The 27,365-nt window shown below is 31.6% G+C and overlaps 1 protein-coding gene across 2 annotated transcripts; it reads right to left on the reverse strand.

Annotated features, from left to right (window-relative positions):
• Positions 1–1,973: 1,973 nt before the first annotated feature.
• On the reverse strand, positions 1,974–4,744 carry LOC126698180 (two-component response regulator ORR9-like). 2 transcript variants are annotated; one of them, XM_050395211.1, is made up of 5 exons: positions 4,468–4,744; positions 4,144–4,265; positions 3,404–3,481; positions 2,725–2,798; positions 1,974–2,395 (listed from the first exon to the last, which is right to left on the reverse strand). In XM_050395211.1, the coding sequence occupies exons 1-5, from the start codon at positions 4,610–4,612 to the stop codon at positions 2,152–2,154; spliced, it is 663 nt and encodes a 220-aa protein (XP_050251168.1). In that variant the 5' UTR covers positions 4,613–4,744; the 3' UTR covers positions 1,974–2,151. The 2 variants fall into 2 exon arrangements, with proteins under 2 accessions (XP_050251168.1, XP_050251169.1); XM_050395212.1 differs by having other exon boundaries at positions 4,144–4,262; positions 4,468–4,736.
• Between the last annotated feature and the right edge of the window lie 22,621 nt (positions 4,745–27,365).

Raw genomic sequence — 27,365 nt, forward strand, 5'->3', positions numbered from 1 at the left:
ATAAGCTGTTCTGATTAAGAATTTCTGTGCTCTATTCTCCTTCCAAATCAGCTTTTGTCCTGTGAATTTTGGTGATTAAGGGGTAGAGCCAGTATTGCCTCACATGTTCAATGATCGAAAGATTCAAAAGTAGTAAAAATCTTTCCCCTTATCCCATTGCCGAGTGTCCTCATCTATTAAGTCAGACTCTCATATCCATTGATGGTGCATTCAAGAAGACAGGAGAATGGGGTAGCCAAGAATAAGTTGCCACTAATATCTTTCGGCCATCTCTAATTTTCCACCGTAAACTTGCATGAATGATGTCTCAAGCAACCAGTAGGAAACACCACACGAACGATAGATTACTCCCCAGTTCAGCATCCAAGAAAGAGCTATTCAGAAAATACCTTGCCTTGTACCCTTCATAAATTTTTCATACCGTAAAATCCTACTATTTAAACAAATATATCAATATTAACTTATTTTATGCTACCCAAAAAAAAAAAAAAAAAAAAACACTTATTTTATGCTACCCAACATGGCTCTCTACCTCTATTTTGTTATTTGTTATACTATGAATTTTTTTTTTGGTGATATTTATTAAACACTTCGATAATATTCTTATAGTTTTTGCTAAAAGTTAGTTTGATTTGATGGGGTAAATTTAGTTGTAATTTCAAGTATATTTTTACTAATGAAACATGTTTTATTAAAAAAAAAATTGTAATAATTGTGGGGAAAATTAACAAAAAGTAGAGTTTTACGGGGTAGGGCAGGTTTTCGCAGGGCTCCAAGGAGCAGGGATAAGGCAAGAAAATTTTTCTCGTCATGTGGGATGAGGATGGGGCAAGACAAAATCATGCGGGCGGAGGTGAAGACCTTATCCTTCGGCCCCGCCCCACTCTATTGCCATCTCTAGACAAAATTGATTCCTCAATCTAAGTGCGATAGAACCTTTTAACAAAGGTCAAGGTTTCTCTAGTTCATATAAGCCCTTTAAACTCATCCTATATCTTATTAAATTTGAAATTTAAAAATCTAACCATTAGATTGTATGTCATTTATGTTTTTATAACACATGTCAAATTTTGTTCAAATCATGTGTTGTTTACTATTTAATTAATAAATTTATTTTTCATACACAATTTTTAACTGCAAAAACTAAAAATTTAAACATGTTATTGATAACATAGTTATTGATCTTTAAACTTCTTGAAATTTTGCAAGCTTGGAGACATCTAATAAAAAGATATAGTAGGAGTTTGAACAGTTTTTCTTTAAGCTAATTTGGAGAGAAACGTTTTCCTTTAACAAAAGCCCATTTATAATAGAATTTCGTTAACAAAAAATTAACATATGTATTTTATTTTTTGAAAAGTGTGTGCTACAGCTTATAATTAAGCATTTATTTAAAAGAAATAAATTTTAACCTGTGCTCTTAGAGCACTTATTAACAGGACCCTTTATAATATATATTTAGAATTTTCTTTAAGTGGCTTTTCAACTAATTAGATAATTTTGTCATTCAAAATGAATTTGACATGCTCGATTATGTTATCAAGAGTTATTTGTTACTTTCAAAGTAGAGGGCATATACTTTCTCCTCTTATATAATTGTGAATTTTGTCATGAATTTAATTGATATGACGATTAGTGTATTATCATGCGAGAAATAATGATTAGTGTGACTTATCGTGTGAAACGGGGAGTATTATGTCATATAAAATAATTATATATATATATATATTTTTTTTTTTTTTTTGATAAACCAGAATAATTCTTTATATGTGTGAATGTCATAGCTGACTATTATGTGTAATATGTATGTCTACTCGAAAAACGGAAAAAGTTTTGTGCAGTTTTTCACTTTGTCATCTTTGTAAAACATTGGGTATTTTTTATCCTCGTTCAGTCGTTCTTTCCATTATTTTCTAATGGGTTATGTTTAGTGCACACTAAATACACTACTGCAAAAAAAAGTCGGTGTATACTTTGTGTGCAATAATGTGCCACTTTTCTTTAATTATTGAGATCAACCCAAACCACCTCTTGTATAGAAACTGCTTAACTGTAAGAAATGGAAATTCTTGGCTACAAAAACTTACTGAAACATATTCCTTAATCATATATATTTATATGCACCACCCAGTACTTGTGCTACTTTAGTATTTACACCACAGCTAATTCCTTCGGTTTAGGTCTTCTCTCTGATGGCTCTGGAGACATTGCTATCCTCTTGCTTATAACGTTGTTGTTCATCTTGACAACGTTGTCATTATTACCAGTGTCAGTGGAACAGTTGGTGTCCTCATTAGAATGTACTAAAGATTTCAAAAGGTGTGGCTGAAGGTTCTTCAAGTCTGATAGCTTTAGAGGCTTCAGAAGGAATTCCTCTGCCCCTTCTTGCAAGCACCTGTCAATAATAGATAGTTACATATCTAGTCAAGGTCCTAAATATGTCCAAGAAATGAGATATGAACCTTATAATAAAAACAAAAGAAATGAGATACGAACCCTTTATTCAAAAGAAATGACAACAACTACGAAACAAATTTTTTCCACACAATAGTTGTATGTTTGTGATTGATATTAATAAAAAATAATGTTAGTAATGACCCATATATGCAAATAAAGTTGATCTAGTTTATTACTTTGTCACCTAGCATTTGTGAAGATTTTTGTCCCAAATATTATTTCCGAAATAATAAAGATAAAGATGTATGAAAAGAGTGAGAAACTTACATGCTTATTCTAGAGGGTACGTTCTCTGATGAGATGACCACTACTGGTACGTCTTTCCAAGAAGATGAAGATCCCTGCATGTGTAAGCAAGACTTTTGCTTTAGCCACCAAATAAAATACTAAAAAAAAAAGTAAGACAAATAAAGATTTTGTAAGATCCTTTGGATTTTTTAATTATTTTTACTACTATTTATTTACCTTCTCCCAGTGAAATGAACCAATTATGTTATGTGTGTTTTCAAAAATCCCAACTAAACCCAGTTATTCAAACAAATAAGTGTCATAATTCATATTACAGTGCAAAATCTGAGATTGACATAAAAAAATTGCGGGAAAATAAATCTTCTCCATTTCATTGGAACACGAAGACATTCATAATTCATATATTAAAATTACAAATTTAAAAATATATAAAGTAAGTGACATGTCATTTATAGAGCCTTATTTTTTAGGTATATGTCCTTATCTCTAAGCATGGTTTGTAGAGCTGGATAATTTCCATAAATTATAATGACCTCTTTTTTGAAAAAGAATTCAGCATTTCCTTAAATAGTAAGTAGAAACACTTGTTTTCCTCTCAAATCCACTGCCTTTGCTTTTCCAAAAGTTCACTAATTATTGTGAGCTAGGCAGGTATGTAGATTAGTCTAAAGAAGGAATCATGAAGATAGTGGCTAACCTTGACTGTTTTTAGCAAATCATAGCCGCTCATCCCGGGCATTGAGTAGTCTGTAATGATCAAGTTTACTTTCAACCCCTGCATTGTTCAAAATATATTATGTTATTATTGGTAGATTACATGGAAAATTCAAGGGTCTCAGCAATAAATATTCAAAGGGGTCAAGAATTCATAATAATTGAAAATAAAAGAAAAAGAAAAAGATGAGCAATAGCCATCAAAGGGACCAAGAATTATGTGGCAGTTTAAGAATCCAAAATAGATCAGAAGGGGAGAAGAGATTAAGCATTTAGAAGAAACAGTTCGTTAAGGGAGTGAGGAAACCTTTAGATGAAACACATAGACAGTGTCATTGTTTGCTTAAGCCTAGCTAGCTCTTAATAATTAAGGTGTAATGGCATTTCAACATTTTTGACTTTACATATATCTGCTGCTGTTTTGATAGGCTCATATTCTTAAAATACGTCAAACGTCAAAGATTAGAGGGAATATTATGTTTAACATATAAAGCTAATTTTCTTGGTCTAATTCCAAACGGCAGCTTTAATTTTCTAGAGACAAAAACTCATGGTTAAAACTCTTCAGTCTCACTATAGAATAAATGGGTTTCTGCAATGAAAAAAAAAAAAATAGAAAAGCACTAGAATGAGAATCATGCAATGATGATTCAATTTTACCAGCTCAAATAGTATTGCTAGAAAATTAAAGCAAATTAAGAAGAAAACAATATACTCTCACACCTCTTGTTGTGGTGATTGGGAAGAAGATGATGAAGCTGTAGAGTCAGCTGAGTTACTCTGGTGGGTATCAAGCTGGTTCAAATATTCAAGAGCTTTATCCCCAGATTCCACACAAGTCACTGCTACAACAACGATTACAAGAATTAATACTAATATTCATGAACTATGAATAAATAGATCGAATATAATCTCTATATTATCAGAACATACATCCCATAATTTAAAAACCAAAACTGTGTTTGCATCTAAAATTTCTAAAACTATAACATTTGTGCAGGTTGATCAGTAGGGTTGTAGTTATAGATAATTATATATATACAGTACCTTTGCATGAACACTCTCTGAGAAGCCTCTCCAAGAGCTTCCTCTCAAAGGGACTATCATCAACTGCTAGCACATGAAAATGCTGTTGTTCCATTTGTTGTTGGGTGTCTGCAACATCTGACTGTAACTCCATTTGGATATGCATGAGAGAGAGAGAGAGAGAGAGAGAGAGAGAAGTAAGAGGAATGAGAAGTGTGTGTGTGTGTGTTTTTGTTTCATAGGTTTAATTATAAGTAGGTGAGGTAAGGTGAGAAGCAAGAGTCCTTTGCAAGTGTCTGGCTAGGTCCTAGGTGTGCTTTTCATGCTGGATCTCTTCCTAGATTCTCTACACCGCGTTGGTACAACCACCACTCATCTCTCTATCTCTTTCTTCTCTCTATTTTTCTTTGTCTTCATTTTGTTTGATTGCGTGGAAAATCATAATATATCTATAATACCCATTTGGTCATCATGATAATAGAAATTTTGGATTTTGTTTTTTATTGTATTCTGTTGTGTTAAAGACTTTGAAAAAGGTTGTGTAATTAAACTCATTAAACTATATGAAAATAAAAAGGTGGTATTCTCTTTCTCTCTTTTTCCTTTTTTGAATTTTAAAATTCACCTAGGCTTTGCATGTTGGGTTAAAAAATTAATTGTTACAACTAAAAAAATATCCTATTGCTTTCTCCTAACCTTAATGTCATCAGCCTAGGAGTTATATAGGCGATGTAGGATGTGACCCCTGATTTAAGAAGCAGCATGTGTATGTTTTTTTTAGACATGGCAAAACGGATCAGACCCGTTTGACCTACAATCCAATTGACCCATTTAAAAATGACATGTTTTGACCCGCGACCCGATTGACCCAACCCAAACCCGACCGTTTTGTCACGTCTACCAATGTTGAGTAGATTGAGATTGATGTGTAATTTTTATAAAATATTTACTTATTCTTTTTTATTTAATATGTTATGTACTCCATTATAGTTTGTCACTTGTCACCTTCATTTTCTCTTCCTACTTTAAATAGATCGAAGATTATACCAAGATTAGTTTCTAGAAAGTTGGAACAAGAGTTGCACCAAATTTGGGTATCAAGTCAAGTGTTTAGTGGTAATTGGTAACAATATCACCAGTGAGAATTTAATTACAGTTAAGGAACTCATAAACAATTAACAGATTGCATCTATTTCAAAAAAAAAAAATTTGTTTGAAAAATACGGGTCAACTCGACCTGACTCGCGACCCGATTGACCCGTTTAAAAATGACCCGTTTTGGCTTGCGACCCGTTTGACCTGCAAACCCGATTGACCCAACCCGAACCCGACCCGACTCCCCCGTTTTGCCATGTCTAGTTCTTTTTTTTGTATGAAAGAAGGGTTGTTGTTGTTGCCTTTTTTTTTTCTTCTTTTTTTTTTTTTTTTTTTTTTTTTTTAGATACATTTTTAGTCCCTACATTTTACATCTTTTCTATTTTGGTCCCTACATTTTCATTTCACCACTTTTAGTCCCTAAATCAATTAACGTGTTTCATTTTGGTCCTTACTGCTACATTTTACATCTTTTCTATTTTAATCCCTACATTTTCATTTCACCATTTTTAGTCCCTAAATCAATTAACGTGTTTCATTTTGGTCCTTACTGTTACTCACTTAATAGAAATTGTTGATGTGACAAACAGAGTACACTGTTGGCACATTAAATGCTGATATGGCCAATAAAATAATATTAAAAAATGTCACGTTAGCATAAAATAATAATTAAAAAAAGACACATCACCACCCACATCAACCTTTGATTTTTAAAAATTAATTTATCAATTTTAACAAAATGAAAAAAAAAATAGAAAGCAAAATACACATGAATTCAGATCTAGTTTCATCTTAAACATGAACAAGAAAGAACACAAACCCAGAAAATTTAATCACAATAACACAAACCCAGAAAAAAAAAAAAAATTTACCGACAAGAACATGATACTAACATAAACTTTTCTTGCATTTTCTTACACTTAGAACCAAACACAAATTACTAGCAAAAACATCCAACCAAACACCACCAAAACTAGCAAAAACATCCCCAATAACTCCACTGAAAAAAGGAAAAAAAAAATTCTCGGTCCTCAAGATTTCCCCTCTCACGTCTCTACCTCTCAATAGAAAAACACTTAAATTTCCAGCCAAAAATACTCATGAAAAATCTATAGAAAAGCCACAAAAAAACCCATTGAAAAAACCAAAAAAAAAAAATCCAACACGAATCTCCAAAAATATCTCTGTAAACTCATCAAATAACCCAAAAAATAAAACCCAAAACCTCAACAAAATATTCCCAAAATTTCGCTACAAATCCAACAACAACAGAACAGCAAGCACAACCTAAATGAACGAGGGGTTGCTCACCATGGTCAATCTTCCACCACAAGGTCCGATCTGCCACCGCCACCATAAGGTCCGAAGACATCGCTGGGAAGAGCGAAAGGGCCGGGTTCATCGCTGATCTGCTTCAAATCACTGCCGATCTTAGCCCCTCTCTCTTTAAACCCAAATCCAAACCACCGCCGACCTTAGCCCCTCTCTCTCTACCCAAATCCAAACCACCACATCTCAGCCTCTCTTTCTTTAGACCGAGATCAAAGCCATATCCCAAAAATTACAACCTGAACTTAAAGAGAAAAAGAAATGAGAGAAAGCAAAGAGGGAGAGAGCGGAGTTTGAGTGTTTGACCCGAGAGAGAGATAGGAAAATGAAAATGAGTTTGAGTTTTGTGTTTATTGATAATGTTGTGTTTGGTTGACAAGAAAATTTAAGAAAAATCGAGATAGTTACTACAAGTTTTTTTTCTTAATCTTTAAAACTGAAAAGAAAAAAGGTTCTTTGTTTTTTTTTTTTTTTTTAATTTAAATTAGAATTGCAAAATTAAAATTGATTTGTTTTTAAAATTTTAAATTAAAATTTGAAGTGGCATGTTTTAAATACTAAATAATTTTTTAATATTATTTTATTGGCCACGTAAGCATTTAATATGCCAACAGTGGACTCTATTTGCCACATCAGCAATTTCTGTTAAGTGAGTAACGATAAGGACCAAAATAGAACGCGTTAATTGATTTAGGGACTAAAAGTGGTGAAATAAAAATGTAAGGACTAAAATGGAAAAGATGCAAAATGTAGGAATTAAAAGTGAATTTACGCCTTTTTTTTTCCTAGTATATAAATGTTGATTCACCTTACTCCCAAAAAATAAAAAATTTTAGTAAGGCATAAAATAAAAAGAATTAATAATGTAAATTAGATGAAAAAAAGATGGAGAATGGTATTTTCTCAAAAGAAAAAAAAAAAAAAAAGATGGAAAATAGTACATTAATTAGAATATGGTTCTCAGCAAACTCGTCTATAAGCTCATCAATGTCCGGCTTGAATGGAGAAAAATTCATTTGCATTCGATATTTCTCAAATTTTGAGTTTAAAAAAAAATGCTGCAAAAATTTGGTTTAAAAAGTAGTACACTAGAAGAAATGAAAGATCATTCTCAAAAAAAAAAAAAAGAAGAAATGAAAGCATAATGATTTTTTTTAGAACAAATTTATATAAGCTAGCGAAGCAAACAAATTAAGACACAGAACTTAATTACAGAGAGAGAGAGAGAGTGAGAGAGGTTCTGGAAATTAAGATGTATTGCTAAACTGGATTAGATTATAGTAAACACAGTTAGTCTGAAACAGTACCGTTTAGTTGAACATATAAACTGAATGTGCCTGTGAGAGAGACTTCAATAATAATAGTCTCACCTTTTGCAATATACATACTAAACTATGATATTGGAAGCTGGGGCTCTTACTGTTAAGAAATGAAACTTTGTTGGATTTGTTTTTTGTATGGCAATATATACATGCTGACATCAAAGCTATTGGAGCAAATAATGTCTCATTTATGGGTAGTTTTCTTTTCTTTCTTTTCCTTTTTTTTCCTGAATTTTTATGGGTAGTTTTCTGCTACCATGTTTTACAAGTGTCACATTGAGGCTGCTCAGCAAGTTGCCTAAACGTCAAAATTTGATATCAATTCCTGAATGTGATATTAATTTTTAATGTGCATTCTAACATTTATATTAGTGTCAATATTAGTACTAATAGTACTAGTTTTTATTTATTTATTTTAAAGAGTTGCTCTTAATGATAACATTTTATCATTAGATCAAGACACCAATTAGTTTTTGATGTAGGCGAGAATTGAACTTCAGATCTCTTATACAACCATTAGAGACTTTACCAAATTTTATTTTATTTTTATTTTTTTTGTAAAATGAGAGACTTTACTAGTTGAGCTAACTAGAACCTACGTCAAAATTAATACTAGTTTAATAAATAAGTATCTGTTAATTTACAAGAGTGTTTGCAATATACACCTTAAACTATGAAAGAATAATTTGCTCTGTGCACTACTTATTTGGACTCTAATTTGGGTGGTGGGTAGATGTGGCAAATTATTCTTGAATTAGAGTATTAAGTATAAAATTTTGAATTTTAAGATAGATATTACAAATACCCTTATACTTAATGGTGGATAACAACAATTAATCCTTAATTCTATAACCTATATGAATATAAGAAAATTCATTGAGAGATGATGTAGTTAGTCTTCACATATAAAGTTTTAAAAGGAAAAAAAAAAAATATATATATATATATATAACCATATATCTATTAGGATCCATTAGGGTTAGCTTTTAAATAAATAAAAAAATAAAAAAAATTAGAGCTGCATTAAGAAAAAAACAAATTAAAATTTATTGGTGAAAAGTGAAAACAAATTGATCTTAATTGGTCATTGTCATCATAACATACAGCAGCAACTTATGAATTCCTTCTCTTTATCTAAGGTTTTTTTGCATTAGGGTCTCATTTCAAAAAGAAATTTCCTTAATGTGTTTGGCAAACATATAGAGATATGTATTTTGCTCTTAGCCTTTTGGCTTAAATTTTTGATTTGTTACTTTCACAATTTCTTTTGGAGGTTCTTAAATTCCTTTTCCTTTTGACATACTAGCCAATCATTAATAATAATAAAGAGTTGATGATGTAAAACTATATCACACAGCATAGAGAGAGGTGTCTAGACAGAATTATTCTGTCTAACCATGTAATCAAATGTGGCCAAACTCATGACAAAACCTTTTTCTCTTCCTTTTTTCTTGTTGCAGTGTCTCCCAAGCTCTCGAATCCATGGCTTGATATTTGGTATAAGTATTCAAGGGTGGAACTACAAAGAGGACCGACTTACAAAAAAATGCGACAAAATATTAAGAGAGAATAATACTGACCACAAAAAAACAGTAATAATGAAGGAATTCAATGTTAAATTTTGAGCAAAGTTCAGAGTCACTGTAGAGCTTTGTGGAGCTTAGTTGTGTTTGATTCGTTTGATGACCCGACCCGATCCGAAATAATGTTGTGTGGTTTTTAATGGAAGATTTTCTAAGGCTTAGTCCATGGAGCGAATACTTGGGCTAACAGGCCCAAGTCGAAGCGCTGAAAATTTTTTGGCTTGTTTTGTAGCTCATTGTGAATACTGTGCGTAGGATATAGAAACCGTTTTTGGTGATTAGAGTTTTGTCTTTGTTGTCGTCTTGAGAGAGTGTGAAAAAACTGTAATCGCACTTTGTATTTTCTCTGATAATAATGAAATCTCTACAATTCCGTGGACGTAGGCAAATTGCCTAACTTTTAGTCTTACGCATATGTTTTTTCTTTAACGTGTGTTTTCTTTATTTATTTTTTTTTGTCTCTTACAAGTCGAGAATTCTGGGTTAATTATCTAGAGTCACCTCTAGCCTATGGAAATTGGTATGTAGATTGTTCAAGCTGAATTCCGTCAGCTTTTCATGTCCATATGACTTGCTTAAAATATATTTTATTATATACGAGAACCTAAAATGATTTGCTCAAAACATATCTTAAGCTGATTCAGCAATATATATATATATATATATATATATATTTATATATATAAATAAAAATATCTTAAGCTGAGCAGCCGAAAATTGGATGTGACTTGGACACGAAATACAAAGTTAATTTTGGGCACAAATTCTTGCCGAATTTGAAAACGAAATTTAGATTATTTTTATTACTATTTATGACTTTATTGTATTTTTTAGTACTATTTATGGATTTATTGTATTATTTCAGCTAACTTTTATCTTTATTTATATAACTTTTATATCTTTTAACATTAATTTTTCAGTTTCAGTAAAATAAGCAATATCCAAAGAGAATATATTCGGTCCAGATCTGGCGTAAATCCTCTATTTTACGCCCCCAATTGTAAGTGGCCACGTCAACAATTCACTAGAGAATGAAAGACAAAACCACAGAGAATAAAATCTCCAAAACCCAATTTCAGCAGAAACCCACCCAAAAGAATTCATCCCCACTGCAACCATCCCACCACCAATCGAATACAACAAAAAAACCCACCAGAAGCTGCCTAACCTGCTCACTGCCATCAATCCATAAGGTATTTCTCAAAAATAAATTCCTCCATTGTCAACATATCCGACCACCACCCTAACCCATCATGTCGACAACCTAGCAAACAGATCTACTTCTTTCAAACCATCGACACTAACCCATCAAACAGCAGCCAACAAGCTATTCAAGCCACCGTCGCAAACCCAAGTTGCCTTCACTTCTCCACTGCCAATCTTGCCATTTAGTCCCAAATCTGCCATGTCACCCTTTGTTTCAACGTAAAGCACTTGATCCGGATTGGTGATGCGTTCTTTTGGGTGGGTTTCTATAGAAATTGGATTTTGGAGATTTGATTCTCTGTGGCAAATGTCATTCATTCTTTAGTGAACTGCTGATGTGGCCACTTACAATTGGAGAGCGTAAAATAGAGGATTTACGCCAATTCCGAACCGAATGCATTCTCATATCCAAATAGACCCTTGGTATCATTTTTTTCTAAAAGAAAAGTGAAAAATTTTATTGAGAAAAGCTAGTTAAGTCGGTTACCATTACAATATAAAAATGTAGAAGAACATTTTTTATCTACATCAAAAAATCGCTAGCATGTCTAACATGTCTAGTAAAGTAATAAGTAGCAGATTTTATTTTGTCAAAAAAAATAACTTTAATAAATGTCTCACAAATAGTTGGGGCAAAATTATTTAATGTCAATTTGGTATTAGTTTATAGTTTTTTATATATTAAAAGTAGACTAAAATATGGTTTGAATTTTAGAAAAATAAAACGAAGGGTGAGATTTTCAAAAGTAGTACATAAGCAAAAAAATTAACCACAGCTTAGTTTAGGAAAACAATCTCACCCAAAGTTGAAGGTCATAATAAAAAATTGGAGTACTGAAAAGGGAATAATTGGGACCACAACATGTATAAGAACATGCAGAGGGAATCAATAATCAATCCTCAATCCTCAATCCTCGATAACGATGATGACTTTACTAGAGGGTGAAGGGGACAAGAAATAAATAAAGGTTTTTTTGTTGTGGACCCCATGGACCAAAATTTTATTGAAAATCTAATGTGGGTCCAAGTAAATATATATTTTTGTGGGTCATATTTCCCTTCTGCTCTAAATCTCCCAAATTTCGAATCTATCTCCATCGAGGGTGTCCAAAGAAAATTAGAAAAGAAGAAAGTTTTTCCCTTGGGACCGGGTCACTTGTTCAGATTGTTCATATTATTGGATTCTCACCACACAAAAAAAAATAAAAGGTAAAATTTTATTAATATTTTTTAGGTTTGAGCTAATGGCAAGATTTTTTTTGACTGATTAACTTGATACTTAAATTGTTACTCATTTTCTTGTCTTTTTCACAATTATTATAAATCAAGTTAGTCAATTTTTAAAAAGTCATGAAGTTAACTAACATTAGCCCGAAGCTCAATACTAATTGTATTTTGGGCAATGTTTACGGGACCGAAGGGTGCTTGTCTAAGGATGATTTATTGTGCCTTAGTGTTAATTGTATTTTCGGCAATCTTAGTGGGCACCATGAGGTGCTCATTGAGGAAGATTTATTGTGAAGTTCACCTAATAAAAATTAATAGAAATTGATGAGGGGATTGAAAATATTATTAAAATGTTTGAAACTAAAACAAAATGATTTGATATAAAATTATTTCTTAACGGACATCTTATGGTGTCTGTTAATACTATTCTTGTATTTTAGCCAAAAAAAAAGGAAAAGAAAAAAGAAGAAAAAAAGGAAGAAAAAAAAGATTGTTCATATTATTCACACTTGAGCGTGGGTCCGGCAGTTCAAGCTCTTGTCTACCATGTGTTGGTTTTTCTATGTGTAATCGTTGATCATACGTCTCTGACAGTGGATTGCACATGATCTAGCATGGGTGTAAGCGAACCACGTGAAAATGATATTTCTTATTGTTTTTATTTAGAAATCAAATCATAAATAGAATTTTGCAAAAAAAAATTACATATTATGGTCTTGCCGTCTTTTTTTATTTTTATTTTTTATTTTTTATGAATAGTTCTTGCCGTCATTGACATCTCTCTTGAAAGTTAAAAAAATAGTGAGTCATCATCTAGAGTATCTAATCAAGAACTTATGAAAGCATTGAAAGGGATGTGAACATATTCAATTAATACATTTATTAAAGGGTGTTATTATTAGAAGGGCACGGGTTATGATTGAGGGAAAAGGTAATTTATATTTTAATTTTGTAGTTTATGAGGGTTTTAAATTAAATCTTATGTTTTATATGTTTCAAATTAAACTATGTATTTAAAAAAAAAAAAATTTCAAAAACTCGTTACACACAATAGAAAATGCTTAAACAAAATGCCATTGTATTTCTTGAAGTGAAATAATGTCATATGAATAGGTGCATGTGTTGAAATAAGCACATGGTATTGTTTTGTTTAAACATTTTCTATTAACTGCATCAACGTAAACGGGTTTCTGGTTTAAATTATTGAAATGGATTTTAAAAAAATAATAATGTTTATTGGAAACTTCTAAAAATGTGGAATGCAATTTAAACTTATCCCATTAATTATAAGATTTAAAATGTAATTTCTCCAAAAAAATATAAAAGGGTACTAAATATGTAATAATAAAAACTAAGCCTTAGTTCAAAATGCTAAGAGTCGATTATAGATTTTCAATAGAGTAGTTATGCTTGACCTCATGTATTAGATTCTAGATATATACTCTCCACAAATTTCTAGTTAAGAGTTTAATATAGATAGATGTTTAATTAATGCACAAGATTTTATATGGATATATCATTTTTTCACATATAAAAAGACTTGAAAGTGGTAAGTTTGGCCAAGAACCTTGTAGCTCAACTAGTTAGCACCTTTTAGTATTTTTAACGGAGACATCTAGATTTCAAATATTTCATCCTAACTATAAAATTATTATTAAAAAAAAAAGAAAAAAGAAGAGAGTAGAGGAACTAAGTTTGGCCCCCTACATTTTTAGTGGTGATGGTATTGGATTAAGTTTTTGAGTTTTTTGACATGATGAGAAGGAATAGTAAAGGTTTGAATTTTTTAAATGGGTTTAGGGTGGATTTTGATTCAACTTTGTTACATGTTAAGGTTTGGGAAGGGTTTAGATCACCATAGGTACTCTAATGCGTTGATGCATTTAAATTATTAAATTGTCTTGATTATTAATTTTATCATACAAAACCTATGGTTTATGCAACAAAGTAAGCATGAACGGAGCCATGGTTGGACTTGGGGGGCAATGGCCCCCCCCAATTTTTTTTAAAAAATATTATTATATATATGGGTACTAATTTTAGCAATTTTGTTTTAGAAAATTACACTTTTGATCCCTTAAAAATATTATTGATTCTTTTAAAAGTATTGTTATAGTCACAAATTTTTCTATAACATTTTTACAAACAGTTAAGGTAGCAAATTCTTATTGGTTCACATTTGGGCTCACCACTTACATTATCAGCAATTTGTAAAAAGGTTTGTAGTTCAAACATTTTTCACATTTTAAAGACCATTAAAAAATGTTTATAAGTCTAAAATCTAAAAAAGAAATATACAAGCCCAAAAAAATTATTACAACAACAAAAATTATCAACAGTAAACTTAAAAAAAAAAAAAAAATTAAGCCTAATCAACCAATTTTACTTAAAACAAACAATTTGACCTTTTAAAAAATTTTAAACAACTAGTAGCTAAGCGACTAAATAGTAACAAAGTTGAAGGCCAAAGTCACTGCACACAACTAACAGTAAAGCCGCTCCCCTAACTCTAAGTTCTGGCTCCGTCCCTAAAAGTAAGTGTTCCTCTCTTTTACTCTCAAGAAATATATATATTTTTTATAATAATAATAAAAACCCTAGGATTTTATACCACTACTTCCAATTTGACCCATTTGACAAATTTGACCCAACTTATAGTAAGATAAATGAGAGGTTTGGTATGGATTTAGATTTTTCAAATATAAATGGAATAGTTTGTGATAGATTTCTAAAATGTAATAGGGTTGGCCAGTTCAGTATGGAAATTATTTAGAGGGTTTGAGGTTGGAAAGACTTTTTATTATCTCAAACTTGAATTGTTGGCTTTCTTAAAATTTAGCCTCAAAATGAATCTTCTCCTTTTTTTATTTTAAAAATGAAGTAATTGATAGGATGATCTAATGACTAGGTTTACTGCCCACAGTCCAGCAATCCAAATAGCTCTCAGCTCCTTCGCTTATATAAGTTGTTGAATATATTTTCAGGCTTATGCTCACTAAAAAATTTTCCACCTGCAAGCACGTTTCAAATATCCTCTCTAAACCTTTCTCCCATCAAATATTGTTGAAATCGTGGAATAAAATAAAAATATGATGGTCTACAATATATACAATTTCATTCATCTGATATTCTGAGACTCTCAATCAAAGAAAAAAGAAGAAAGAAAAAGTAACCAACTTCATTAAAGAAAACAAATGTAATTAGTTCCCACAAAACTTTTTAAGAATATAAATGTCAAAGAGGATCTGAATTGCTCACCAGCAAGGCAATGATGCTGTTGAACAGTCTTATATATATATTCTCTTTTTTTAATCATATCCCATGTTTAGCTACTTTTGCCTTGACCTAAGCTTTCATTTGTTTGCAAAAGAGGTTCCTAATCTCTCAAAAGAATTTTGATTGCGAAACTCATCAATCTTAACAATCTCCAAGCGATCTTTCTTTTTTGTGAAAAAAAGTAATGAGCGTGTTTGACAAATTTGTGGCCATCTTTTTCTCTTTACTTAGATTGTACACACAACTGTAATGATAAGTATTACCGGTTTTAGTTAATTTGATTTGTGAAGCAATGTGGGTCCTTTGAAACTAACCTCATCTTCACGAATATATATCTATGTTATTTCTTAAGTCAATCCAGAATCATTTTTAAGATTTAACATATCTAACTATTGGGTCCACTTAAAAGTTTTCCAATCTATAACTATCTCCTAAAGATATTTCATAAAGTCCTAAGTAGTGACTCACGGGTCCATACAAAGTCTTGGTTTCTTAGGGCCCAAAAAAAAGGTCTTGCCTTCAGCCTAAAAAAAAAAAAGGTCTTGCCGTCTTGGATTTGAATAATGTTATGTTATTGGATTATTGCAATTTCACTAAACGCATTGTCCTGGACAAGTGACTATAACGATTGTTGAGAACTTTTCCCACAGTAATAATTAAAATTATACCCACTTTATGGAAATGTTGATTTTATGAAATTTTGAATGTTCCTAGAAGGGAGGCAAATCTATAGTGCTCTAAAAACTTTGGCCAAAGATTAATGAAAGATACCAATACCACATAATAATTTGTCCTTTGACAGAGTATATCAATATCAATAATTCAGGAATCTGTGTGATATATTTAACTTTTATGAAAGCCGTGCATGACTTATCAAATCAGTTTCTCCTTCCCGGACAATCAAGGCTTTGGCAAAATTACGCATGATCATTGAAGATTTTGTAGTTGACAAGCCACAAAGTCTTTAGATCATGTTTTCATTACGGGGTCCCCCTATGAAATAAGTCTCATGCATCATGCATGGTGTCATGGGTCCCTTGTATATAAATGGTCAGCTTCACTATTAACCCTACAGGGTAATCTAATAGTAGGAAGATACATTTAATTAGGTTCAATGCATGCAAGTGTGGGCTCGGGGAAATTATGGAATAGAGGATTAAGGATATTTCTACCGTTTGTAAAAAAAAAAAGTTAGGTGTGGAGTTAGGGAGCTATTTGTGGAAGTGACGGCTTTATGGTAAGAAGTTCTCACTCATTACTTTATGAGTTCGAGATACTAGATTTAAGTAGTGACAAGTTCTATTATTGCGCAGATGGTCCCATGCCATTCATGTGTAATGTTTAAGTGGACTAGAGACAGTGACCTACAAACTCCATTTTTTTGTTTACCAAAAAAAAAATTATGGATTGAAAGATTTGAAGTTGTTATTAAAAATATTAAGAGATGTTAGTTGATTTATCGTAACGGGAAGTGTACACTTACAAAACATGCCTTGAGCCAACTTATCACACCTTGGTTATGTTACTTGGTGTATCTAACACAACAAATACAACACGTATCCAATACAGTAACAAAAACAAAATTCATTTAAGCATCTCCCATTGCGAATCTATGACGGATGCAGTTGGTAACCTTCATGATAAAGTTTCTAGTTTTTTATTGAGTTTTTTTATACAAGAGACCTTCATAATATCACAGTGTCTTGTTGCTCAATTGATAATTCTTAGTGCATATTTCTAATAGAGAAGTCTGGGGATCAAATTCCTCATCTCTCAACTACAGAATTATTTGAAAAAAAATACCATGGGTGTCATGTACGTAACACATCATAATGCTCAATAGCATCCCCATGCTACAGATTTAAGTGTGCTAATCTAAAATGAGTTGAAATTTTGGTCCCTTTAAAAAAAAAAATCCACATTTTCAAACAGCGAACGGCAGCTATGCCTATATATGCCAATTCATACCCAACAATATTTTAGGTTTGGATTTATATGATGAGGTTTACCAACCATTGATTTGACATGTTTTTTGGAGCTAACTGAGAGCATGATCAATGACATAAGAAAAATTCATGAAAACAACAATGAGATTAATGCTCTCTGGTTTGGCTCTTTTGATTTTTTGTCTGGTCCTGCGAGTTTTGTTGCTGTGGGTCAGGAGGCTCTGATATCAGTTACACAAGACTCAAAGGAAAGGAAGATATAATCTGGTGTACATTATACTTGAGGCTTGTCAAAAATTGGATACATCCGAAAGAATTCGATATGGGCTATGGCCAAATTCGAGTTGAGGGGAGTGATGCACTTTCTATTTTAAAAAAAAAAGGATGCTTTCGTTTGGCTATACAGGACTGCACCAAGGTTAATCCAACATATATAAGCTTCTTTGTCATGAATTTCTATTTAAATATGATATATATATATATATATACATACACATTGTTTTTGTTGGGGAGTGGGGAGAACAAAGATCGAAGGTTTTAAGGCGCGTCCTTTAAGACTTGAATTGTCCCCCCTCCAAAGAGTTAGCTCGGATAGTTATAGACAATCAACATACAACAAAGCCTGAGTATGTCTTTTTGAAAATACTAAAGAACCTCCTTATTTAATTTGATTTGTTGTGCGGAGAATAATATGCAATTAATCTTTTTGGAAATAACTGAACGTGTCTCTATTTATAGATGTAGAACAGACACTAAATAAGTGTTACAACCCTTCCAAAAAATAGTCAGGAACCACTCCTAACAGTTCGGCATGTGAAAACATATCAAATAGATTTTTTTTTAGAAAAAAAAAACTCAAAAAATTATGCAGAAAAAACACATCGTTTCAGATTCACTTGACACTTGCATGACATCTCGGTCAACCTAGAGAGCCATAGGAGAATCTTGTCTCTTTCTCACGTCGTATCTCGATCGACCTAACTCTTCAGAATTTAACATAGAGAGCCATATAGAAAGACTCGCCTCTCTCTTGCTTGACATCTCGCTTTACTGAAATTTTACGAAAAAAAAAAAAAATCTTTATTTTCACAATTGGATTCTTAGGTGATGTTTGGATGAAGAGAGTTTTGAGTGATATCATTCTGTTTTCATAACTCATAATCCAAAACTGGTAGGGTCCACGGAAGAACACTTGTTTGGATTCCATAACTTATGATCCGTGACTCAATTTCCATCACTCAATTATTTGATTTTTGAGTTATGAGTTATGGAAACTGAAAACACATTTTAGTTGTTTTCAATTTCCATAACTCATAATTCAATGACATTTTTGTAATTAAACACACATGGAGGGACCCACAGCCGCACATTTTGACCTTTGACTCTTTTTTTTATATTCCTTTCTTCTCTTGGGTTCGGTCTTCTTCTTCCTTTTCATTTTTTTTTTCACTGGTTTGGTCTTCAGTTCTTCCTTTTTTTTTCCTTTTTTTTTTCACTAGTTCAGTCTTCAATTCTTCCTTCTTTTTTTTTTTTTTTTCACTAGGTTCGGGTTTCTAGGTTTCTTCTTCTTCTTCATTTTTTTTTCACTGGGTTCTGTGAGTTTGGTACTGGAGGTTGAAGGAAAAAAAAAAAGTAAAAGCTGCACAAGGTACAGGTATGGGGCCCACAAATAGTTGAAAAATATTGAGTGATGACAAGTGAGTGATGGTGCCAAACGGGGTGGGGTGTTTTAAGTGATGAATGATGAGTGATGAGTGATGAAAATTGAGTGATGAGTGACCATTTTTTTAAACCAAACAAGGCCTTATTCATCCAACTTCTAATATTACAACTTATTTATATTTATCAAAATATACAACACTTTTGATTTCTCTTTTTTAGATTGAACTTTATAACATTTTTTTTATAATTTTGAAATCAAAATGAAATATTCACATATTTAAAATTTCTCATAGCACTTCAACTCAAAGCAGCAAATCCATTATTTTAAAGTTAAAATATTATTAAAAAATAATTATGTCTTATTTTCCCACGGCACCAAATCCTTAATTCCTCCATCCCTTCACTAATTCCCCTCCCCCACCCTCTTGATTCTTTTATAGTTTCAAATTTGAGTTTTTACTATATATAAACTTGAATTTTAAATAAGCATTCAAGATAGTGATTTATTTTCAGAATATAAACTTGAATTCAAGTTGTAGTATTCAACTTTTCTGGCATATTGCTATACTTTTACATTGATTTAATTTTTCAATTTATTTTGAATAATCAAATTACAAGTTTAAACTTTATACAATTAGATTAATCCCTTGAATTAATTTTCATTAGCTATAAATTGATTATTTCTGTTTCTTTATTATATAATTATTTATTATTTTTTTAAATATCAATTAATATTTAAAAAAATATATAATTTTACTTCCAATCTTATATTTTTATCTACCCTCTCTTCCATGACTCTTTGAATCAAAATCCTAGTTCCGCCACTATTTGTAAATTAATGCTATTACATGCTTTCCCTTACTATGAAAACAAATATTTGAATCCTCTTAATAATTATATATATATAGTCCTTTTAACGTGGGACCATGTAAGCAATTTCCATTACACGTGGTATGGAAACATAGCAAAAAAGTTGGGATATCCAACTAAAGTTGGAGGGGAAAGGGAAAGGGCAAAAGAAACATACTTCAACTCCAATTAAGATTTTCTTTGAACATTTTATTGCTTTCACCTTTGTCACCCATGATTGTCATGATTGTCAAGAACATCATGCGTGAAAATCCACGAGTTCAACGAACTTTGACTATGGTACGACCCCACTAGAATCGATTCAATTCAACACATAAACATGAGTGTTCGAATCATGGGTCTCTTCATCTCGATTCTCTTCAATGTGTTTAATGTGGAGATCGAGGCTAGCGGCCAACCATGCCAAACCATCCCTTTCCATTAGCACCAAGGGAAATGAAATGAAAATGGAAAAGAAAAGAGTTGGGAAAAAAAAAAAAAAGAGGAAAAGATAAAATAAATTTTTTTTCTTCTTTTAATGCATATGAAGACATTATGAAGCAGAGAGAAAAAGAAAATGAATATTTGGCATTGATAGAATAGCAGAGAAAAACATATGGGGCATCTTTATTTATTTATTTTTTTATGTTTTTATATAAGAAATATAATTAGTGGGTTCTAATTAGTTCAATTAGTTAAATCTTTAATGTCGGAATAAGAGATTTGAGATCTTGCATAACATCAAAATCCAAATTAGGTTTTTTGTGGTATCAAGACGCTTCCTTCCATTACCTTTTTGCTGGATCCGGTAGATATGAAAAAAAATATGGCCCTGGCCCCTGATGTAAGAAGCTTTTTGCCTTATTTTGATGTGTGTATTGCACCAAGATTTTTCTGGGCTACCAGGAAAACGAGATAGGCCTTTGCAAGGCATTACTGGGCCGGCCCTGCCCTTTTCCAATAAGATTGTACCATAATTTTTTTGGTCCAACACAACGTTTTTATATAAGTGTAATTGGCAACATGAAACAAGCGGCAAACCTATCCCATAAGTATCTAACATTTTCATTCAAGATTCAAACAAATTATTGAGGATAAATTATAAAGTTGGTCCCTATGTTTTTATACTAGATTTTAATTTGGATTATAACCTTTTAATTGTGTCAATTTAGTCTTTAACTTTTGTAGTGCCGTGTCAATTTAGTTCATGTTGTTATCCTTTGAATGGAAAAAACTGATATATCAAACAAAACAATAAAAAATTATTTTTCATGCCACATCAACTACCAACTATACCGCCAATCAAGAAGTCTTGGATCTCCAACCTCCAAATAGATATTTCTTTACCCTTTGGAAAATGTTTGCAATCATATTACTTTTTCAAAAACAATACATTTGATTCTTCCTTGTAAATCAAATAGATTCAAAGAAGTTAAATCATATGGAAAAATTAATGTCGTCTAATTTTAATCGAGGATCTTCATGTATAGGCTATGATTGGTAGAATAGTGCTGCAGTTGATTGATTCCTTTGAGGAATTACCATAAAAAATATACTTTTGAAAATACAAAACCAACGGTAAAGAAAATTCCTCTGTCTCTCAACTTAACAAGACCTTTTGAAAGTAAAAGTAAAAGCAATCCAAAAGAAGAGAGAAAAAAAAAAAAAGTGCAAAACTCATTTGCAACTTCTTGAGGATGAGGAAGATGAGATGAAAATTATTAGTTTGCTTGGTGGTGGAGAGAGAGAGAGAGAGAGAGAGAGATCCTAATCCAAATCTTAGGATTTTATAGGATCTCGATCCCATAGCGATATATACTAAAGATCCTATGATATAAAGGAAAATTCAATTTTTTTTTTCTTTTTTTGGGCCTCCAAATGAAGCCCAAATGCTCCAAATTGATTTTAAAAAAAAATGTAATAAACAGATTAGCCCAATAGCCCTAGCCTAAATTGATAAAACTTTATATATAAACTTTCAAAAAAATTTTGGCTAGGTAATAATGATAAAGAAGTTCATACTATTGGAGATGAATTTGAGTTTGGTGATGCCAATGAAAATGAAGTGAATGAACCTCCAAATACAATATTAAGAGATTTTGATGATTATTTAATGGATGGTGCGGGCCATGTGGCTGCTAACAATGACGATAATGTTGTTTATAATGATTAACCGTCCTTTGAGGAACTCAACCAAGATAACCAAAACTTTGGTCTTGATGATTGAGTATGTTTATGGAGTTGTTTGAAACATTGTTATTTGCTTTGTTTTGTTTATTGAGACATTATGTATGCTTTAAGTTGTTTAACTTAGAACTTAGTAATTATGAGTTGTAAATTTTGAATTTTGAACTCTATTTATGTATTTGTAATTTGGTACTTTTATTAGTAATTTCACTAATTTGTGGAAAAAATTACTTCTTTTCAATGTTTCTTTAATATATACTAGTATGTAATCCGTGCTTACGCATGAGAATGATGAATTGTAATTGTGATATTTATGTTAGTTTGAGTTATTAAACATATAAGACATAGTTTGACCAGGACATTTGAAGGTACTAAAATAGTTTTTCTTTGCAATTTTCATGATATTGGTTATTCTAAATTTCTTATTACATTGCTATTACGTATATAATTTTGAAAATCATTATTGAATACTATATATACAATATCAATTTACAATTACTGTCTGTGAAATTCTACTACATACAACACAAAATAAAATAATAAATTGATTAAATAGTATCTCCTAAATTGAATGGGGATAGGTGCATTAGATCATTCAGCTCACTTACAGTTAATTATGTTCAATATCTTCGCATACAAAATATCTAAATAGAAACAGTATATAAAAATATGCTCATTGATTCAGAGAAAAAATAACAGCAAAAATATAAACGATTTAATTTGTATGAAAAGCTTAAAAAGGAAAATTTCAATTTTGATTCTAATTGAATTTTCTTTAAACTTTGGTTTTAAAAAAGCAAATATATATATATATATATATATATTGCCTACTTAGTAATGGACTGTATATAGTCATGGTATATTACATAAAAGACTTACAAATTTGAGTTGTTTTTAGTTATACAAAAAAAAAAGGCTCATAAATATAAAATCATTCAAACTCTCTCTTCCTCTAATTTTATATATAGAGTTAGATATATGATTATGCTTTTTATGGTTTATTTGTATTGGACTATATAGTGTTAGATATATGATTAGGTTTTTTATGGTTTATTTATATCAAACTCATCATTTTTTACACTAAATTAACTTATTTGGCACAAAAATTTAAAAAAAGAAAAGAAAAAAAAAGATTAGATGGGACACATGGCACAAAATTAGACTTTAATTGAATTCCAATTTGAAATCTAATTGGATTTTCTCTCAGCTTTACCTGGAGTAAAAAGCAGTTGAGATTTTAACAAAATATAGTTTCGGTAATAGATTAAAACACTTACAGGATAATAGTAGTTACAAGGCTTGGAATTGAAAAGGGAAAGGTTACCAAGCTTAGCTAGCAATTTGAAAACTAAATGGGATTTGAAACTAGGAAAATTTTGTTATGATCCTTCAGAAATGGACATCCCCCCTTTAATAGGCAAAATAAAATACTATTTAAACAGTGAATAGTGAACAGTAAAATTGACTTTTTACTATTCATCGTAGGTCAGCAAGATTGTCAACATGTGCTGTCTAAAGGGAATCATTCCTCTTGGGGAACAGCCAGAGCAAGAACCATACCCTTATAAGGGAATCAAAACAGGTTTAGTAACTTTAGCAGGAAATCTGAAGCTTCACTAGGTTTTAGCAGGAGAATTATTTTAGCAGTTTTGGCCACTTGTGCTGACAATGTTAATTCTCTCCTAATTCTGGTGTGGAGGCTTCATCATGGCCAAATAATTCCTGATTGTAGGGGTAATAAGGATTAGTATTAGCAACAGAGGTTTCTCGAGGATGCCCCTGATTCTTGACCATCTTCTTCTTCTTTTGAGTTAGCATTTGCAGCTTCTTCTTCATCCTTCCACTGTTGTTTTAACAAGGCGATTATGGCAGATTTGCTGAGACCATCAAAAGCAAACTTCTTCTTTTTGGTCTTGGCAGAAGGCTTAGCAAGTTTGGCAATGGATGTGGTAGTAGGTATAGTTGCCATGGGTTGAGGCATAGCTATTTGCACAAGGGGGTAAGCTGAAGCTTGAGCTTTATCATGAGTAATGGTGTTAACAACAGGGAATTCCTGAGTAATATTATCAATAACATCTTGGGTGTGGGAAAACTTGTCCCACCATTTAACAAACCATTGAGTAAGGACATCCCCTTCCTTTACATACAGCCATTTCAAGATTCAAAGGACCTTGTATTTTTTAACAAAATGAAGTGTCGTAGGAAACTTAGCACCATGTGAATCTGTTTTGTAAACACTTGTAAAATACTTGAAGGAGCCAGTTAGAGGTCTTGGAAAAATATCAGTAATAAGGCCAAATTGTGTCCACCAATGGGCGAACCAAAGAGGTAGGTGAGAATTGAAATTCTAATCAAAATTAACAAACCAGGAATAAGTCATATTTTCATCTTGGTGTAGCATGAACTTGAACCAGGCATGGATGTAGTCATGGTAAGAATAAGGAATAGTCCAGCCAAGTAAATGCTGTGTAGAAGTAGGATTGAGTCCCCATTTTTCTTCAGTAACAATATCGAGTAAGAGAACACTATGGTAAATAATTTGGATGTATCAGCTTTATTAGATATAGGTTTAATAAATATTGACTTCTCATGGAACAAGATAGCAAAATAATATCTTAAATCTTTACCAATGTGTTCAGGAATCTAGTGGAAATTTTGAGGAAAATAACTTATTACAAGTTTGAGGGGATCTTTGATCATAGCTCTGTTGGGCTCAATAGAGAATAGGTTTTGGCAATATTGTTTTGAGACATATTAAGAAGCATTGGGATTTCTGGAGAAGGTGGTTTTAACAGGTTGGTTAACAGGGACCATAGCATATGGGTCATAAGAGGATGCTAACACAGTAGAGTAGTTTTGTTTGGGGATAGTACCTAAGGTGGTAAAACGGCTAGCAATGTCAACAAGGGAAGCAGGTTCTTATTTAACAGGTTGTTTAGAAGTATCTGTAGTAGGGTGTTTGTCTTTCGACCTTCTTCTTGCCATTGTGGCATTGCAAGAATTCACAAGTAAGGAAATCAGGAATAGTATTTTTAGAACCTTTAATATATTCAATATCAAAATAAAAAACACTTAAAATAGCTTGCCATCGAGCAAAAATATGTTTTGAAGCAATATTTTCAACATCATTTTCTATAACATATTTAGCACTTTTGCAATCAATTCGTAATAAAAACTTTTGATTTAGCAAATCACTTTGAAATTTGGAAATACATAATACTACAGATAAAATTTCTTTTTTAATAGTACTATAATTCATTTGTGCATTATTCCAAGCTCCTGAATGGAAACGAACAATTTGTTCGGATGAGTTTGGCAAAACACGTTGTTTCTGGAATCAGGATACCTCCATAACCAATGTCAGAGGCATCAATTTCAACAATTTTGAACGCATTGATGGTAGGAATACCAAGACAAGGCAGAGTTTTAACATGGGACTTGATTTGTTTGACAAGAGAAGTATGAATATCAGACCAAGGAGGACGATTATTTTGTAATAAATCAAATAGAGGTTTACATAATTTTCTAAGTCCTTATAGAAGTCCACAATATAGTTTAGAGACCCAAGGAATATTTGTAGTTGTATTTTATCAATAATGACATCAAAAAACTTATCAGCAAACTGGATAGCTCTGTCAATGAGACGAATTTGTCCTTCAGAAATGTCATAGCCAAGGAAATGGACATTTGTTTGAAATAGTTTGATTTTCTTAGTAGAGACAACAAGACCATTACATTTGATGGTATCAAGGAACGAATACAAATGTTTCCAATGTTTATCAATGGATTTGGAGTAAACAAGAACATCATCAATGTAAACAATGGTGAAATGACCAAAGGAATTGAAAATAACATTCATAATGTTTTGGAATTCACTAGGGGCATTCTTAAGACCAAAAGGCATAACATTCCACTCATAATGTCCAAAAGGAGTGGTGAAAGCAGTTTTGTACTTATCAGTTTCACTGATTTGGACTTGCCAAAACCCAGATTTCATATCAAATTTAGAAAATATGACAGGATCACTTAGCCTATGTACTAGGTCATTCTTATTAGGGATAGGATAACTAATGCATTCTAATACCTTGTTCAAAGGCTTCTAGTTAATAACCAGGGAGACTTACTATTCCTAATCAACTTCTTTGCAAGCAAATCATGAATTTCCTTTTTACAAAATTCAATAGTTTCAGCATTCATTTGGATGGGACGAGCCTTAGTAGGAATGTTTTTTTCATTAAAATCTTTCACATAAGGCAAATTAACAATATGCTTTTTCCTATGCCAAAAAGCATTAGGGATATCAGAACAAACATCATTAATCAATATTTTATGAAAGTTATCAATTTTGGATTGTAATAATTTATCTGAAAGCTGTTCAACAATTTTCTTATACCTAACTTCTTGTTTTAAAAAATTTAGGTGTTTGGTTTTAGCATGAATCAAATTTAAAGAATTATCGGTATCGATTTCAAATTTGGAAGCACATTTACTGCCTGTTTGGATTTCCAATTTTGGTAACTCAATTTTCAGTTTTCATAACTTATAACTTAAAAATGGTGGGACCCATAACTCAATATCCGTTTGGCAAACGATAACTCTGTTTTCATAACTCTGTCTCCATTACTCAATTCTCTGATTTTTGAGTTATGAGTTATGGAAACTGAAAACACATTTTGACTATTTTCAGTTTCCATAACTCATAATTCAATGACATTTCCGTAAATAAACACACATAAAGGGACCCACAGCCGCAACTTTTGACCCTTTTTTTTTCCTTTCTTCTTCCACTTTTCTTTCTTCTTTCAGTACTGTCTCCGTTGGCTTTCTTCTTTCTTTCTTTTTCTTTTTTCTTTCTTCTTCTTTCACATTGGCTGGGTTCTTTTTTTCTTTTCTTTTTTCTTCTTCTTTCACGTTGGCTGGGTTCTTTTTTTTTTTTTTTTCTTCTTCTTCTTTCACTGGTCTCCGTTGGCTGTGTTTTTTTGTTTTTTTGTTTTTTTTTTTCCTTCTTCTTTCACTGGGTTCAGTTCTTTTTTTTTTTTTTTTTTTTTTTCACTGGGTTCGGTTTCTGGGGTTTTTTTTTTTTTTTTTTTTTTAATGGATTCGGTGAGTTTGGGTATTGAAAAAAAAAAAAAATCTGACAAAGTGACAGGTGTGGGGCCCATAAATAGTGTGAAAAATATTGAGTGATGGAAATTGGGTGATGATGCCAAACGGGTGTGAAAAATTGAGTGATGAGT

Source organism: Quercus robur, chromosome 9 (assembly GCF_932294415.1).
Source record: "Quercus robur chromosome 9, dhQueRobu3.1, whole genome shotgun sequence".
NCBI classification, from domain to species: Eukaryota; Viridiplantae; Streptophyta; class Magnoliopsida; order Fagales; family Fagaceae; genus Quercus; species Quercus robur.